General features: G+C 36.4%; 1 protein-coding gene across 1 annotated transcript in view; it reads right to left on the bottom strand.

The window, feature by feature from the left end:
• LOC131993241 (kinase non-catalytic C-lobe domain-containing protein 1) overlaps window positions 1-17,242 on the bottom strand; it is a 102,572-nt gene that overhangs the window by 70,018 nt on the left and 15,312 nt on the right. Inside the window, 2 exon segments of the mRNA XM_059359046.1 lie at window positions 3,379-3,437; window positions 13,788-13,986. Of these exon segments, the coding sequence (XP_059215029.1) occupies window positions 3,379-3,437; window positions 13,788-13,986 (258 nt within the window).

The following is a 17,242-nucleotide window of genomic DNA, read 5'->3' on the forward strand; positions in this document are numbered from 1 at the left end:
TAACATTAGCTTTATAACACATAGCTAACATTAGCTTTATAACACAAAGCTAACATTAGCTTTCTAACACATAGCTAACATTAGCTTTCTAACATAAATGTAATGAGTGTGTGCAAGCTTCTCATTGTTCTGCTGTGTTTCCACAGAGAAAGCCAAAAGCTTCAGCTGCAGCATAAAGACTAATTTCAGAGCGTCCCTGCAGCTCAGAAGACCCAGCTGTGGAGAGGAGTGTCTGCAGAGGAATGTAAAGGTTACAGAGATCTACTCGGTAATCCTGAAGGAGCAAACATGTTGTATTTAAATATGTATTAACCCATTTAGGCCTAAAACGCCTGTAAAAAAAATGCCTGTAAAACCTCTGGGAGATTTTAAAATAACCCCAGAAGTTCAGAAGTGTCAACTCTTCCTACTAAATAACAGATTTTTCAGCCTCTGTAGCAGATAGAAATGAAATTCAAAAAGTATTTGTGGCTTTCATGACAAGTTGAGTTTATTTGTCCAGACCTTCAATACAATTTTTTAAAAAATCAACGTTTTGCATTGAGACACTCCACATGTATTCTGATGCATTTCATTGGTGAAGAGACCGAAAATAGGTGGAAAAAAACTACAAAAAACTACAAAACGACAAAACGAAACAGTCTCAGTCTAAGTGGATATTTGCAATATTCATTTTTATCATGTAAAAAATATACCAATACAATATGGCCCACCCCTAAGTCTGAGTGCATTATATTAAGAGGTGTTTCTAATATTTTGGCCACCCAATTTACAAACATGGTCGTGCCAGAATATTAGAAACACCTCTTAATATAATGGACTCAATAATAAACATACAGTATAATTATTATTATTATTATTACCTTTCTGACACTCAAAAAAACCTGAAAAACTAGAATCTTTGTCATTGTGGAATTAATGACAGAGCTGTTGTATTACATTACATACATGTACTGGTGTACCTAATAAAGTGGCCGGTCGCTGACTTTTGGTGCTTTCACAAAATATTAACACACTTTTTTTTAATGTGTGAGAGGGAAAATTCAACCATGATTCTAATTTTTTGGTATGCTGTGAAAATGTAATAAATTTAATTTAGATGAATACAGTGCAAAGTCATCAGCATATTAATTATTGCGCAATGGCCCAAAAACATATATTGTGAGGTCACGTAACCTATGACCTCAAAAATCAAATCTGATGAATCTCCCTCAAGGCTTTCCTAAAATATTCAAGAGTTCATCTTTCAGTGTCTCAGTCAAAAATGTTACAACAAACAAATTCAAGACCATTATTGGATACATCTGGTATATTTCAACTGGGGTTTTATTATTGTGGCTGTGGCCATTGTGGCATTCTGGAGTCCAGGAAAACTCCGGCGCCTGACTTCTTCATGATGTCACAACATAAAAACGAAGCAATATTAAGCCCTGTTGTTAACCCTCTGGGCTCTGAACCTATTTTGGCCGTTTTTAAATACTTTTGATTTTGCCCTTCATGTATCACATAAAAAATGTTTACTATACCCATAGTTGGTATCCATTTTTTCTTCACCTATATGATCTGACAATTATTTTCTCACTTTAACCTACTTTGTCAACATATTGAGCCCAAAACTCATGAAATCCGATTTGAAAAATTATACTATTTACTACAATAAAAACCAAAATATGCTCAATGAACTGTTTTGGAACTTGAAAATGTAAACATAGGATACAAATATGAACATATAAAAAGGTAAACATTTAAATATAATAAAACTATTTACAAAAAAGTCCCACAAAAACAGTATATTTATAGGCATTTTTTCCTTGTTACCTGCAACTCTTCAAAACAAACTATGTACGAAATTACACAGAGAGCGACAGCAACGCTCAAATATTTCTGTACTATCAAATTAAAACGATCATATCTTTGGTTTTACATGACCTAGGAATGTCAAACAAAAATTGGGAGAAAGTTTCAAGTCTGTACTTTGGAGTGAAGTTGATGGCAGAGCTCCATGTGATCTAGTTTTTTTGTTAAATGTCACATTATCTGATCAGGACGGCACGATCATAGACCCCAGAGGGCTAACTAAAAGCCGGAGATGGCATGGTAAACGTGTGTTAACTGGCAGAATGAAAAGTATCCATAAATGGTTGAAATAGCCTGAAAAAGATTCCAATGGGTTAACATTGGTTTGGTCTGATAATGTTGCGTAATTATTTAAATTATTGACAGTGGGTGTACCAGAAATATTGCTATAAATATGTCTTTGCACGGGAAAACTGGGTGGGCATAACTACAGCAAGAACAAGTATTTCTGGTTGAAATCCTACACAAACCTGCAGAGCGTTAATAAAAGAGAGATGATGATTATCAGAGGAGGAAGATGTACTCTAGAAGTGGAAAAAGTGTGCTAGGGCTGGTCGATATATCGATATAAAAGATATATTGATATGTTTTTAAATGTGATATGGAATTATACCATATTGCATATATTGATAAAGTTACATTTTTTTCTTTCTTCATATATAAATGCTGCCCTTACTAGGGTTTGTTATATTTAGTTATTTTGTAATGTTCGTTATTCTTTTCTCATATAAATATATTTATTTCGGAAAAAGATTGGCCTATTTTATTTCATAGGCTATTTTTATTTAAGATTTTTTAAATTTAAATACGCACTTTATGGAGCTTTGATTTTAAAAAAGGTACTCCTGTTGTTATACAGTATTTATGTTCACTTAAATAAACGGTTTAAAAAAAAACAATTGTGACATGTCATATTTGGCTTTGACTTTGCTCTCACTTTGCGATGAAAATACCGGGATATATATTGTATATTGATATTCAGCCTAAATATATCAGGATATGACTTTTGGTCCATATCGCCCAGCCCTACCAACATTTTTTATGTAGCTGAAAATATCCATAAACAGTTGAAATAGCCTAAAAAAGACTCCAATGGGTTAACACTGGTTTGGTCTGATAATGTTGCATAATTATTTAAATTATTGACAGTGGGTGTACCAGAAATATTGCTATAAATATGTCTTCGCACGGGAAAACTGGGTGGGCACAATGACAGCAAGGCCAAGTATTTCTGGTTGAAATCCTACACAAACCTGCAGAGCGTTAATAAAAGAGAGATGATGATTATCAGAGGCGGAAGATGTACTCTAGAAATACTCAAACATGTTCCAGCTCTGCCTTCACCACACAGAGGTGAAAAAGGACAGCTTGTAGCTCGTGTTAGGAGTTTTATCTGAGGAAAGAAAAACCAAAACAGTGTCCTCTCCCTCTGCAAACACCAGCGAGGCGTCTGTCCCCGGAGCGACTGTGAGCAACTGTGACCAGAATAAAAATCCATAAGAGCATTTCAGCTTCTCTCACCTCAAACGTGCTGCCCGTGTTGTCAAACTCTGGAGGCACGAAGGAACCTTCTGGATCATCTGCAAGGACGAAAAAACAAACAAACCAATTAACTGCTCCGTTAAGCACGTGTGAAATACATACAGTACATCATGATGTCGTCAAAAAGGGACCGATTGTCCGTGTTTGATGTATCGTCGTGTCAGTTCTGGACTCTAACATACTTGGTAATGAGATGCAAATCAACAGAATATGATAAAAAGCAACAGTCCAGTGAGCCCGTGCATAATTCATGTGTCGGAGATAATCCCTGACAAACAAGACAGGAGCTATATGTGTGTACATTCGTCCTCTTCATATAGGCCACTGCTCAAAAAAGACACAAAATGACCAAAAAAATTACATAAATTAAGCAAAAAAGGACTCAAATTGACCAGAAAATGACAAAAAAATACCACAAAACACACAAATTGAGAAAAAACAACATAAAATGACAAAAACAGACACAAAATGGCCCAAAAAAGAAACAAAATGACAAAAAAAGATACAAAATGACAAAAAAAAGACACAAAATGACCAAAAAATGACCAAAAAAATGATACAAAATTACCATAAAAAGACACAAAATGACCTAAAAGACTAAAACACTTTAACACAGTGGAGACAGAGCTGACTTCCAAAATGATTTGGCGACCCCCAGAAATCATCTCGCGACCCCAATTGGGGTCGGGACCCCAAGGTTGAGAATAGCTGCTCTAACATACTTGGTAATGAGATGCAAATCAACAGAATATGATAAAAAGAATAAAAATGACCAAAAAAAAGACACAAAATTACCAAAAAAAAAACACATAGACACAAATTGAGAAAAAAACACACAAAATGACCAAAAAGACACAAAACGGCCCAAAAAAGAAACAAAATGACCAAAAAAGACACAAAATAACCCAAAAAAGACACAAAATGACCACAAACAGACACAAAATGACCAAAAAAAGATACAAAATGACAAAAAAAAGACACAAAATGACAAAAAAAATTACATAAATTAAGCAAAAAAGGACTCAAATGGACCGATAAAAAGCAACCGTCCAGTGAGCCCGTGCATAATTCATGTGTCAGAGATAATCCCTGACAAACAAGACAGGAGCTATATATGTGCACAGTCCTCCTCTTCATATAGGCCACTGCTCAGACTGGAAACAAGCAGGAAACATGCAGATCCCTCAACTGGACTGAAAGGACAAGAGAGGTTACAGGGACATATGGAGAGACAGAAAAGGAGGAGAGAAGGAGGAAGGGCGGAGTAAAGTGGGTCATGACAGATCTGGGTTTGTCTCCTGGAGTTATGATGTCTCCTCCCAGGTGTAGCGAGGCCAAGCTCCATTCTTCCTCTCCTCCTCTTCCTCTCATTAGGGCCACGGGGCAATCGCACCGATTTTTTTGCATTGAAATGAATGGGACGGCCGACAAAAAATGAGCAAAAAATAACAATCATTGGAGATTTTTAAACGTCTACTTCTCCGGCATAATTTCACCTAGAGACTCCATTTAAACTTTAAACAGTAGACACAAGTCTTGTGTATCGGTGTATTAATCCATGTTTCGATAGGTCATATAGTTTTTTATCAATCCCTGTTCAATGACCATGATCATTTTTGGAGAAATTCTGAGATTATAATGGGTGTGTATTGCACGGAATGTTCGTGTCACAGTGTGTGACATCATCGCCAGAGTGTAGAGGGAGAGAAAAAACTGTCAAAAAATAAATTTGAAAACTGGGCTCCAGGCCGCAAATTCCACTCTACAGAAATAATTTATACATAAAAATGTAGGAAAATTAGTCTTCTCCCTCACAATCCTCTGGTAAAGCTGTCAGAGTTATAGTTTGGGCGTAGGACGCACAGATGATCCACCAACACCACCAACAGCCTCATTGGCTCCCATATTAAAAACACAGGGAGATTTCAGAAAAAGGGAGATGTAACAGTTGTTTTAGATCGCTCTAACAAAGCCATTTTTTCATTTTTCTTAAAAAAAAAAACCATATGTAGACGTTCAGGAAGAACTTAGGACGCTCAAAGTGAAGTCGGATCAATGATAGGTATTATGGTTTTGCCAAAAATGCTTTCTGTTCGAGGCCAGAAATTCCAGTCTGTCCACCTCTGCTGTCACTGTTACAGCATCTTGACAGTTGGTGGCAGTTAATTCTGTTGATTGCCTTTGATCTTTGCTGTGATTACAGTTACAGATACACACAGACACACACACACACACACACACACTTTGAGGTTAAAGGGCATAGTTTGAAATCTCTGAAGAATCTCATCATAGCGTGCACACAGCGGCAGTAGCCCCAGGGGAAAATTTCCTTTTACAATTCCTCTCCTTTTCCCTTTTCCTTCCCTTGCCATTTCCTTTCCTCTTACTCTCCTCCTTCCATCCTTTTCCCCCTGCTTTAGTTGCATCTCTTCTCCTTTTTACTCCCTTTCCGAAACCTTTAATTTCCTCTTCTCCTCTAAACCTTAGTCATTCTGTTCCCCTTACCTCACCCATCTCCTCTCCTCTCCTCTCCTCTCCTATTTTGCTTTTCCATTCTCTCCTTTCCTCTGTCCATCTTTTCCTCTTCTCTCCTCTCCTCTCCTGCCTTTCCCAATCCTTTCCTCTCTTCTGTTCTCCTCTCCTCTCTTGCTTTTTCCTTCCTTTCCTCCTCTCTCGTGTCTTCTCCTCTCCTCCTTTCTCCTATTTTTCTTTTCCATCCTTTCCTCTTCCCACCTCTCCTCTCCTGTCTCCTCTTTTGCTTTTTCCATCTTTTCCTCTTCTCGTCCTCTCCTCCTCCTCTACCCTTCTCTCCTCTTTTGCTTTTCCATCCTTTCATCTTCTCTCCTCTCCTCTTGTGACTTTTCCATCCTTTCCTCTCTTCTGTTCTCCTCTCTTTTCGAACCTTTTCTTTCTTCTGTTCTTCTCTCCTCTTTTGTCCTCTTCTCCTCTCCTCTCTTGCTTTTTCCTTCCTTTCCTCTCCTCTCCTATTCTCTTTTGCTTTTTCCATCTTTTCCTCTCCTCATCCCTGCCCCTTCTCTCCTCTTTTGCTTTTACATCCTTTCATCTTCTCCTCTCCTCTCTCCTCCTCTCCCATTTTGCTCGTCTAACCTTTCCTCTATCTTCTCCTCTCCTTTTTTGCTTTTTACACCCTTTCCTCTCTCCTCCCTCCTTTTCTCCTCTCCTGCCTTTTCCATCCTTTTCTCTCTTCTCTCTCCTCTCCTCCTCTCCCATTTTGCTTGTCTATCCTTTCTCCTCTCCTCCTTTCTGAGATTGACAGTTCAAACAAACAAGAAGAAGAGATTAGAAAAAGGAGGAAAGACATTTGAGCCTCTGTAGTGAGGATGAACTGTAACACGGTGAAATCGACGGTGAATAAGAGAGAGAATAAAAAAGGACAGCCGTTGCCGTGACGCAGGCTCCTCGGGGGAGATGGAGAGAGTGATGATGACTCATGGAGCCTTCAGCATTTTAGCACAACAGGTAGCAACATTACTGCTTCACACGCTGCTAACAGCTGATCGGACTGATCGGACTCCCCGCCGAGCTCAGACGGTCCGGTACCATCAGAACAGGAACAGCTTCTGATGCACTGTAATAAATGATTCTGTAGTCTTTTCATTTTACCTTATATATTTGATAAAATGTAAAAGATATAGAACATAAAAACTCTGTCGGGTCACTTTAGGCCAGGGGTGTCAAACTCAAATACACAATGGGCCAAAATGTAAAACTTGAATAAAATCGCGGGCCAACATTGAACAAATAAACCTTTTAATATATACCAAACATGTTTTGCTTTAACATTAAATATGGAACCAGCAACGCTTATAAACATACAATATATAACTAAATAGTGCAGACATGCAAAATCAAATTTCAAATAAAAAACACATCAATGTCATTAATTTATTAAATAAAAGTTAAATAAAAATCGTATGCCTCTTTTCTATTTGCATCCTTCTGATTTAAATATCAAAATAAACTTTTTCAACAGGTTAATAAATTTAAAAATAAAATAACAATAATAAATCAATCAAGTAGCAAGAAGAAGTGCATAAAGAAAAGGTAAAACCTATTGCTTTTTGGGAAGGGGTAGCTGGGAGACAGCTCTAGCTTGAGGTTGCTATGACGACTGTCACAGAGGAGCGTTTCTGGGTCCTGTCCTGATTGACGCGCCAAAACAACAGCAGGGCATTGTGGGATTTGTAGTATTAGCGGTAAATGCGCCGTATAATACCGGCGGGTCAGCTTTTATAGTACAATAATAAGATAATAATTTGGTATTGCCTCGCGGGCCAGATAAAATTACACTGCGGGCCAAATTTGGCCCGCGGGCCAGAGTTTGATACCCCTGGTTTAGACCCATGTTGTGCATCAAAAGGTTAAAAAAAATACACAATTTATTTAAGTTCATTTAAAGTGGGTTTAATTTGGATTTACTAAGAAAATTTGAGTAAAATGAACATAAAATAATTGAGAAAGAACTACATAATATCTTTTTTTTTTATTTACTTAAAATGTACAAGTCCAGTCAACATAATAAAAATATCTAGATTCAGATAAAATTATTTCGTGCAACCACTTGTCACAATAAAATTATGTTCATCATCAGAGGACATGCTGCTGCTGCCAGCTATATAAACCTTCCTGCAGTAATTAAATAGCTGAAATGACGCTATTGATGAGTTGTTGTGGCAACAGTCATTCTCACTGAGATTCAGCTCCACAGCCTCAAGGTCACTCTGTTATACAGCCTGCCTCTGTGTGTGTGTGTGTGTGTGTGTGTGTGGGGCTGGCTGATGGAATTTCATCACTACAAACTCTACATTCGCACAAAAAAGATCAATTAATGTTTATTGTTTATTGTATCCTTTTGATCCCCAATAGTCTTCATAGAGATGAAGACTATTCTTCCTGGGGTCCACATTAAATCAAACAATTATTTTACAGCATTAAAGCATTTACACCAGACCTGGGCATTGGGCGGACGCGGGGCACATCCGGCTATTCGGGCCACATCCGGTATTTTCAAGCCGGATTTTGCAAACTGAAGCATATAGTTGCAACAAATCACTGAAAAGAAAAAGGGGCCTTCCTTCTGGGTCAAACAGAGTTTAAACTGCACGTGCTTTGCATTTAAATTCTGCAAAAAGACGTGTGAGAAGGTCTGTGCCAAAGAATATTAACAATAAAAACCATGTTTTAGCATCACAGGTCTACTTCAGTGGTGTTTAAAATAAAGTTAAACTCATGATCAGGATATGAAAAGCCAAATATCATCATGGAAGTCGTTGAAGTGGTGTCAAAATATTTAAAAAGACACAATATTATTTTAAAAAGACACAAAATTATAAAAAAAATACATAAAATGACCCAAAAAAATACACAAAATGATGGAAAAAAAACTAAATTACTTAAAAAAGACACAAAATGACCAAAAAAGACACAAAATAAAAAAAAAAGGACAAAAAAATACCAGAAAAGTAATTGGCACAAACATATATACAGTCATGGAAAAAATGATTAGACCACCGCAGTGCTTTTATTTTGAAGGCGATTTACGTATATCTCAGTTACCTCGGTACCTTGTCAAAAACACGTATTGCTTTTTGCATGAAGTTAATAAATGACTGGTTTACTGCATAACATACATGTTCTATATTGTTTTTGTGGTCTGAATCTATGTTTAGTAGCATTCCTGTTTGAATGATGGTCCACTCTTTAACTGATAGTTCACAAGGTTTATTTAAAACCACTCCATGAAAATAAAAATCAGACATTCCTTGGTCACCTTGTGAATCCACCGTAAGAGCTAACAAACATTAGCATTAGCACTGGAGCTACCAAGCACTTTTACTATAGTTAAGACAACAAATATAGCCCCTAATATATATGACAGAATAAATAAACTTTAACAAACCTTGTGTCCTGTCAGTCCTGTGTTTTTTTTTATTGCCTTTATTTTTCCAATACCTTTTACAAAATATGGCAGCCATTTATGGATTATTATACCAAATATAATCCCATGAAAAATTAACAACTGTAAATTTTAGAAAACTTGACATCCTCCAAGTTGTATTATTAATGTTTAAATATCTTTCTTTTATTTGTAAACCTTATTTTTGTTTTGATATTTGATTTGACTCCACCTAGGTTTTTTTTTTTTTTTTTTTTATTGCTTTTATTTTTCTAATACCTTTTACACAATCTGGCAGCCATTTATGGACTATTATACCAAATATAATCCCATGTCTTTTCTGTATCTTTCTTTTGTTTTTAAACCTTATTTTTGTTTTGATATTTGATTTGACTCCACCTAGGTTTTTGTTTGTTTTTTGTTTTTATTTTTGTTTTTTATTGCTTTTATTTTTCTAATACCTTTTACATTATATGGCAGCCATTTATGGACTACTATACCAAATATAATCCCATGAAAAATTAACAACTGTAAATTTTATAAAACTTGACATCCTCCAAGTTGTATTATTAATATTTAAATATCTTTCTTTTAATTGTAAACCTTATTTTTGTTTTGATATTTGATTTGACTCCACCTAGGTTTTTGTTCGTTTTTTTATTTTTATTTTTATTTATTTATTTTTTTGTTTTTTTATTGCTTTTATTTTTCTAATACCTTTTACACAATATGGCAGCCATTTATGGACTATTATGCCAAATATAATCCCATGAAAAATTAACAACCTTATTTTTGTTTTGATATTTGATTTGACTCCACCTAGGTTTTTGTTTGTTTTTTTGTTTTTATTTTTTATTTTTTTATTCTACTGTCATTCTGCTCTTTCATGTTGATTTCAAGCATAGATGAACATGCATCTTCTTTATTTTTGTATGTAAACAAAAGAAAAAAAAACCTCAATAAAGAGAAGTTAAAAAAAAAAAAAGCTGAATTAAACGTAATCAATGGTGAAAGTGTGCATTGTGAGCCTTGTGTTTGATGAATGATACAGATTCACAGTGTTCAGCCTGAACAACCAACAGAAGAAGGGTAATGTGGTAATGTGGCACCGCGGCTTCTTTTTCCGTCCGCGGGATGAATCATAGCGAATGATTAAAATAAAACGAAATAAAACACGACAACAGATGAAGCTGTGAAGAGTTTCAGCTGACAGAGTAATCAAAGCTTCTCTTCAAAGTAAAACTATTATTACTGACTGGAGATTTGTGTGGAGATAAAAAAAAGAAAGAATAATTGGATGCCATGCAGGCTGTGTAATGTGTGTCTGTGTGTGTGTGTGTTCTTGTACTTCCTACATAGTGAGGACCGGAACACATTTTTAACCAACAGAGTGAGGACATTTAAAGGCTTAAGACTTCTTTAAAGGCTTTTTTGAGATTTCAGACTTTGTTTTAAGGGTTAAAGGTTACAATTAGGTTTATGTTATGGTTAGGGTCTATGGGAACAAGGTTATTGGTTATAGTTAACAAAAACTAAACAAAATAATGAAAACTAGAATTGAAAAAACATTTTTGTTAACTGAAATAAAAAATGAGAGCTTTAAAAAAACGTTAACTAACTGAAACTGTATTGTGTGGTTACAAAACTAATTAAAACTAAAATTATAGTGAAAATGTCCTTCGTTTTCGTCTTTGTCAACTTTTTTCATACATAATGAAGATGGATCAGACAAAGGAAATAAAGGCAAAATTTACTGTGACCTCTTTTAATCTCCCACCCAACAAATACCCCATTACAAAAAACTACAACTAATAAAAACTAAACTAAAACTAAAGCATTTCAAAAACATAAATACTAAAGTAAAACTAGCAAACTCACTCTAAAAACTCTTTAAAACGAACTGAATTTGAAAACAAAAAATGACAACGAAATTAAAACTAAAACTAAAGAAAAATCCAAAACTATTATAACCTTGGTAGGGAATTCACTGTTCCAATGAGGGTCCTCACAAAGACAGAAGTACAAGAATGTGTGTGTGTGTGTGTGTGTGTGTGTGTGTGTGTGTGTGTGTGTTCTTGTACTTCCAACATAGTGAGGACCAGAACACGTTTTTAACCAACAGAGTGAGGACATTTTTGCAAAGTGAGGACATTTCGGCCGGTCCTCACTTCTTTAAAGGCTTTTTTTATATTTCAGACTTTGTTTTAAGGGTTAAAGGTCACATGATAATGATAATTAACTGAAACTGTATTGTGTGGTTACAAAACTAACTAAAATTATAGTGAAAATGTCCTTCGTTTTCGTCTTTGTCAACTTTTTTCATATATAATGAAGATGGATAAGGCAAAAACCAAAACTAATAAAAACTAAACTAAAACTAAAGCATTTCAAAAACATAAATACTAAACTAAAACTAGCAAACTGACTCTAAAAACTCATTAAAACTAACTGAATTTGAAAACAAAAATTCACAACAAAATTAAAACTAATGAAAAATTCCAAACTATTATAACCTTGCAAACAAATTCACATTTCCAATGAGGGTCCTCACAAAGATAGAAGTACAAGAATGTGTGTTATGTGTGTGTGAGCGCTGGTTGCACTAACAATAATCCCCCTGGCAACTCTCACACTGCTGATTTAATCAATGCTTATCAATTTTTGGCGTATGTGCGTGATGCAGGGTGTTTAGATAGAAAGGGAATAAAAATAGAGAAAGGAAGGATAAAAACAACATGATAGGATGTTTTCATTGGATTCCACATCTGTGCAAATCAGAGCTGACCTGGAAAAAGCCTGACGGATCCGATGAGACACTGATGTATTTTCAAGCCGGATTTTGCAAACTGAAGCATGTAGTTGCAACAAATCACTGAAAAGAAAAAGGGGCCTTCCTTCTGGGTCAAACAGAGTTTAAACTGCACTGCCTCGCATTTAAATTCTGCAAAAAGACGTGTGAGAAGGTCTGTGCCAAAGAATATTAACAATAAAAACCATGTTTAAGCATCACAGGTCTGCTTCAGTGGTGTTTAAAATAAAGTTAAACTCATGATTAGAATATGAAAAAGCCAAATATCATCATGGAAGTCGTTGAAGTGGTGTCAAAATATTTAAAAAGACATAAAATTATTAAAAAACGACACAAAATTATAAAAAAAAAAACATAAAATGACCAAAAAAAAGACACAAAATGATGGAAAAATAAATAAATTACTTAAAAAAGACACAAAATGACCAAAAAAGACACAAAATTATTTTAAAAAAGACACAACATTATAAAAAAAGACATAAAATGATCAAAAAAAGACACAAAATGATAGAAAAAAACTAAATTACCTAAAAAAAGACACAAAATTTCCAAAAAAGACTTAATTACCAAAAAAAGTAATTGGCACAAACATATATACAGTCATGGAAAAAATGATTAGACCACCCTTGTTTTCTTCACTTTATTGTTCATTTTTAATGCAAAGGTACATTTGTTTGGACAAATATAATGATAACAACAAAAACACCTCAAAAGAGTTTAATTTAAGAGCTGATATCTAGACATTTTCCATGGTTTTCTTGATAATGATTGTGGTTATTATCAAGAAAACCATGGAAAATGTCTAGGTATCAGCTCTTAAATTAAACTCTTATGAGCTATTATTGTTGTTATCATTATATTTGTCCAAACAAATGTACCTAATGTACCATTAAAATGAAAGAAAACATGGGTGGTCTAATTTTTTCCATGACTGAAGTTCAAATTTGCACTGTGATCCTTACTCCAGGGAAGCTGCGGCTTTTATTTAAGATATATTTTCATTTAAATGTGAACTTTATGGAGCTTTGATTTTTTTTTTTTTTAAAGGTACTCCTGTTGTTATACGGTATTTATGTTCACTTAAATAAACGGTTTCAATAAAACTACCTGTGACATGTCATATTTGACTTGTCTTTGACTGAACATTTGCTCTTACTTTCTTTTTTGGTCATTTTTACATCTACAGTCATGGAAACATTCTTCATAATAACCCAAATCATTATGATGAATCCATGAAAAATGTCTCTTAAATTAAACTCTTATGAGCTATTATTGTTGTTATCATTATATTTGTCCAAACAAATGTACCTTTAGTTGTACCAGGCATTAAAATGAACAAGAAATTGAAGAAGACAAACCCTTAATAGGGCACTGATTGAAATACTTGCAAATTCCAGATTTCAACCCTAGAGAATATTGGAGGATATTACATGCAGCCAGAATGTGTAAAAAAAAAAACATATGAAAATAATATTTTGAGAAAAAAGTTTACAAGATTAAAGTGGCAAATCTACAAGAAATAAATGCGCAGATTTATGAGATTTAAAGTGGTGAATCTGGGAGAAAAATGTTGCTTTTTTCCCACTTTTTTCCATGACTTTACATATTCGTATATATGTGCCAGTTTGAGTGTGCGACTGTGCGTCCGTGTAGTGAACTCACCGCTCAGCTGCTCCATGAAGCAGGCGTTGCCGTGGGCGTTGAAGGCCAGCGTGTCTGGCGTGATGCACAGCGTGTGGAAGAGGTGGGAGGGTCTGATGCTCTGCAGCGCCACGCAGCACTCCACACACACCGCCCACACCTCGTCCTCACAGAGACAGCTGTCCCGCAGAGACAGGATGTCTGCCAGAGACACGTTCTCCTGGGGACAAACACCACAACGTCCAGGTGAGACACACACACACACACAGTAGGGTTGGCAAAAGGATCCATACTCAAAAAAGTATCCATACTAAAACGTTGTATCCTGATACGGATACACAGTTGAACATGGACTGGACTTTAGAAATCGTTCCCTAATGTTATGACCCTTTATTCACCATAATAGGTTTCAACTAGAAAATTTCTAAAGAAATTTTGATTGTGTGCTTGCCTCTGGACCATCATTCTCGTGGCTCAAATCAACAGTCAAACAGTGACTCTGTCCTGAGTTCACAGACACCTCATACAAGTCTGTAGGACAAACGGTTCACAAGTTAGTAAAAGGGGGCGTGGTCACTCAAAGGGGGCGTGGCTTGAATCAACAGTTAAACAGGGACTCTGTCCTAAGTTCACAGACACCTCATACAAGTCTCTAGGACAAACGGTTCATTAGTTATGAAAGGGGGCGTGGCTAATCAAAAGGGGCGGGGTTATCAATCACCAGTTAAACAGGGACTTCATGCCGAGTAATCTGACACCTTGTATACGTTTCTAGGACAAACGGTTCATTAGTTATGAAAGGGGGCGTGGCTAATCAAAAAGGGCGGGAATTTATGAAACATTATTATGTATAAGTGGTCAGTGATGAACCATCATCATGCTTGGCAAGTTTGAGGAAGATTGGACAATGTATGGTCAAGTTATAAGGTCTCATGTTTTATGAAGTCTGTTCACTTAGAGTAAACTGACAGTTATCAGTTAGAATGTCTGTGTTGGAGGAGGGGGGGGGAGGGGGGAGGCTTTGGTAGCTAAGCAACCACGTGGCCAGATGGAGTCGACCAATAAGAGCAGAGCAATCAACTGAAATTAACTGACAGTTCCATCACAGTGAGCAGACAGAGGTCGACAAACTGAAAATTCTGGCCTCGAACAGAAAGCATTTTTGGCAAAACCATAATACCTATCATTGATCCGACTTCACTTTGAGCGTCCTGAGTTCTTCCTGAACGTCTACATATATTTTTTTTAAAGAAAGATGAAAAAATAGCTTCGTTAGAGCGATTTTAAAAAACTGTAAAAAAATTTTTGGGGAGAAATCTTCCTGCATTTTTAATATGGGAGCCAATGAGGCAGTTGATGTGTTTTGTTTGTGCATCTGTGCGTCCTGCGCCCAAACTATAACTCTGACAGCTTTACCAGAGGATTGTGAGTGAGAGGACAAATTTTCCTACGTTTCTATGTATAAATTATTTCTGTAGAGTGAAATTTGCGGCCTGGAGCGCAGTTTTCAAATTTATTTTTTGACAATTCGTTCTCTCCCTCTACACTCTGTTTGATTACATCACCGCTCTAGACTCTCCATAGGGTTACATTGGGGGGATTTTTTGACGTGTTTTTGCCCAATAATTTGAAAACCGTTTGTCGAAATCCTTATAAAAGTCATAGCACACTTGTCATGGGCGAGCCGGTCGATTTGATACCTTTTTTGTGTATGTGCGGCCAAAACTGTGGGAGGAGTAGTCGACCGAAAAATGACACGGAAGAAACGGAAGAATAAAAACTAGAAAATTTCTAAAGAAATTTTGATTGTGTGCTTGCCTCTGGACCATCATTCTCGTGGCTCAAATCAACAGTCAAACAGGGACTCTGTCCTGAGTTCACAGACACCTCATACAAGTCTGTAGGACAAACGGTTCACATGTTAGTAAAAGGGGGCGTGGTCACTCAAAGGGGGCGTGGTCACTCAAAGGGGGCGTGGCTTGAATCAGCAGTTAAACAGGGACTCTGTCCTGAGTTCACAGACACCTCATACAAGTCTCTAGGACAAACGGTTCATAAGTTATGAAAGGGGGCGTGGCTAATCAAAAGGGGCGGGGTTATCAATCACCAGTTAAACAGGGACTTCATGCCGAGTAATCAGACACCTTATACAAGTTTCTAGGACAAACGGTTCATTAGTTATGAAAGGGGGCGTGGCTAATCAAAAAGGGCGGGAATTTATGAAACATTATTATGTATAAGTGGTCAGTGATGAACCATCATCATGCTTGGCAAGTTTGAGGAAGATTGGACAATGTATGGTCAAGTTATTAGGTCTGTTCACTTAGAGTAAACTGACAGTTATCAGTTAAAATGTCTGTGTTGGAGGAGGGAGGGGGGAGGCTTTTGTAGCTAAGCAACCAGGTGGCCAGGTGGAGTCGACCAATAAGAGCAGAGCAATCAAACTGAAATTAACTGACAATTCCGTTACAGTGAGCAGACAGAGGTCGACAAACTGAAAATTCTGGCCTCGAACAGAAAGCATTTTTGGCAAAACCATAATACCTATCATTGATCCGACTTCACTTTGAGCGTCCTGAGTTCTTCCTGAACGTCTACATATATTTTTTTTAAAGAAAGATGAAAAAATAGCTTTGTTAGAGCGATTTTAAAAAACTGTAAAAAAAATTTTGGGGAGAAATCTTCCTGCATTTTTAATATGGGAGCCAATGAGGCAGTTGATGTGTTTTGTTTGTGCATCTGTGCGTCCTGCGCCAAAACTATAACTCTGACAGCTTTACCAGAGGATTGTGAGTGAGAGGACAAATTTTCCTACGTTTCTATGTATAAATTATTTCTGTAGAGTGAAATTTGCGGCCTGGAGTGCAGTTTTCAAATTTATTTTTTGACAATTCGTTCTGTCCCTCTACACTCTGTTTGATGACTTCTCCACTCTAGACTCTCCATAGGGTTATATTGGGGGGATTTTTTGACGTGTTTTTGCCCAATAATTTGAAAACCGTTTGTCGAAACCCTTATAAAAGTCATAGCACACTTGTCATGGGCGAGCCGGTCGATTTGATACCTTTTTTGTGTATGTGCGGCCAAAACTCTGGGAGGAGTAGTCGACCGAAAAAAACACGGAAGAAACGGAAGAATAAAAACTAGAAAATTTCTAAAGAAATTTTGACTGTGTGCTTGCCTCTGGACTGTGACTCTCGTGGCTTATCAAAAGGGGCAGGGATTAAACAGGGACTTTCTGCTGAGTACACTGACACCTCGTACAAGTCTCTAGGACAAACGGTTCATTGGTTATGAAAGGGGGCGTGGCTAATCAAAAAGGGCGGGAATTTATGAAATATTGTTATGTATAAGTGGTCAGTGATGAACCATCATCATGCTTGACAAGTTTGAGGCAGATTGGACAATGTATGGTCAAGTTATAAGGTCTCATGTTTTATGAAGAACAACATGTCTGTTTACTTAGAGTAAACTGA

This window comes from Centropristis striata, chromosome 20 (genome assembly GCF_030273125.1).
Source record: "Centropristis striata isolate RG_2023a ecotype Rhode Island chromosome 20, C.striata_1.0, whole genome shotgun sequence".
NCBI classification, from domain to species: Eukaryota; Metazoa; Chordata; class Actinopteri; order Perciformes; family Serranidae; genus Centropristis; species Centropristis striata.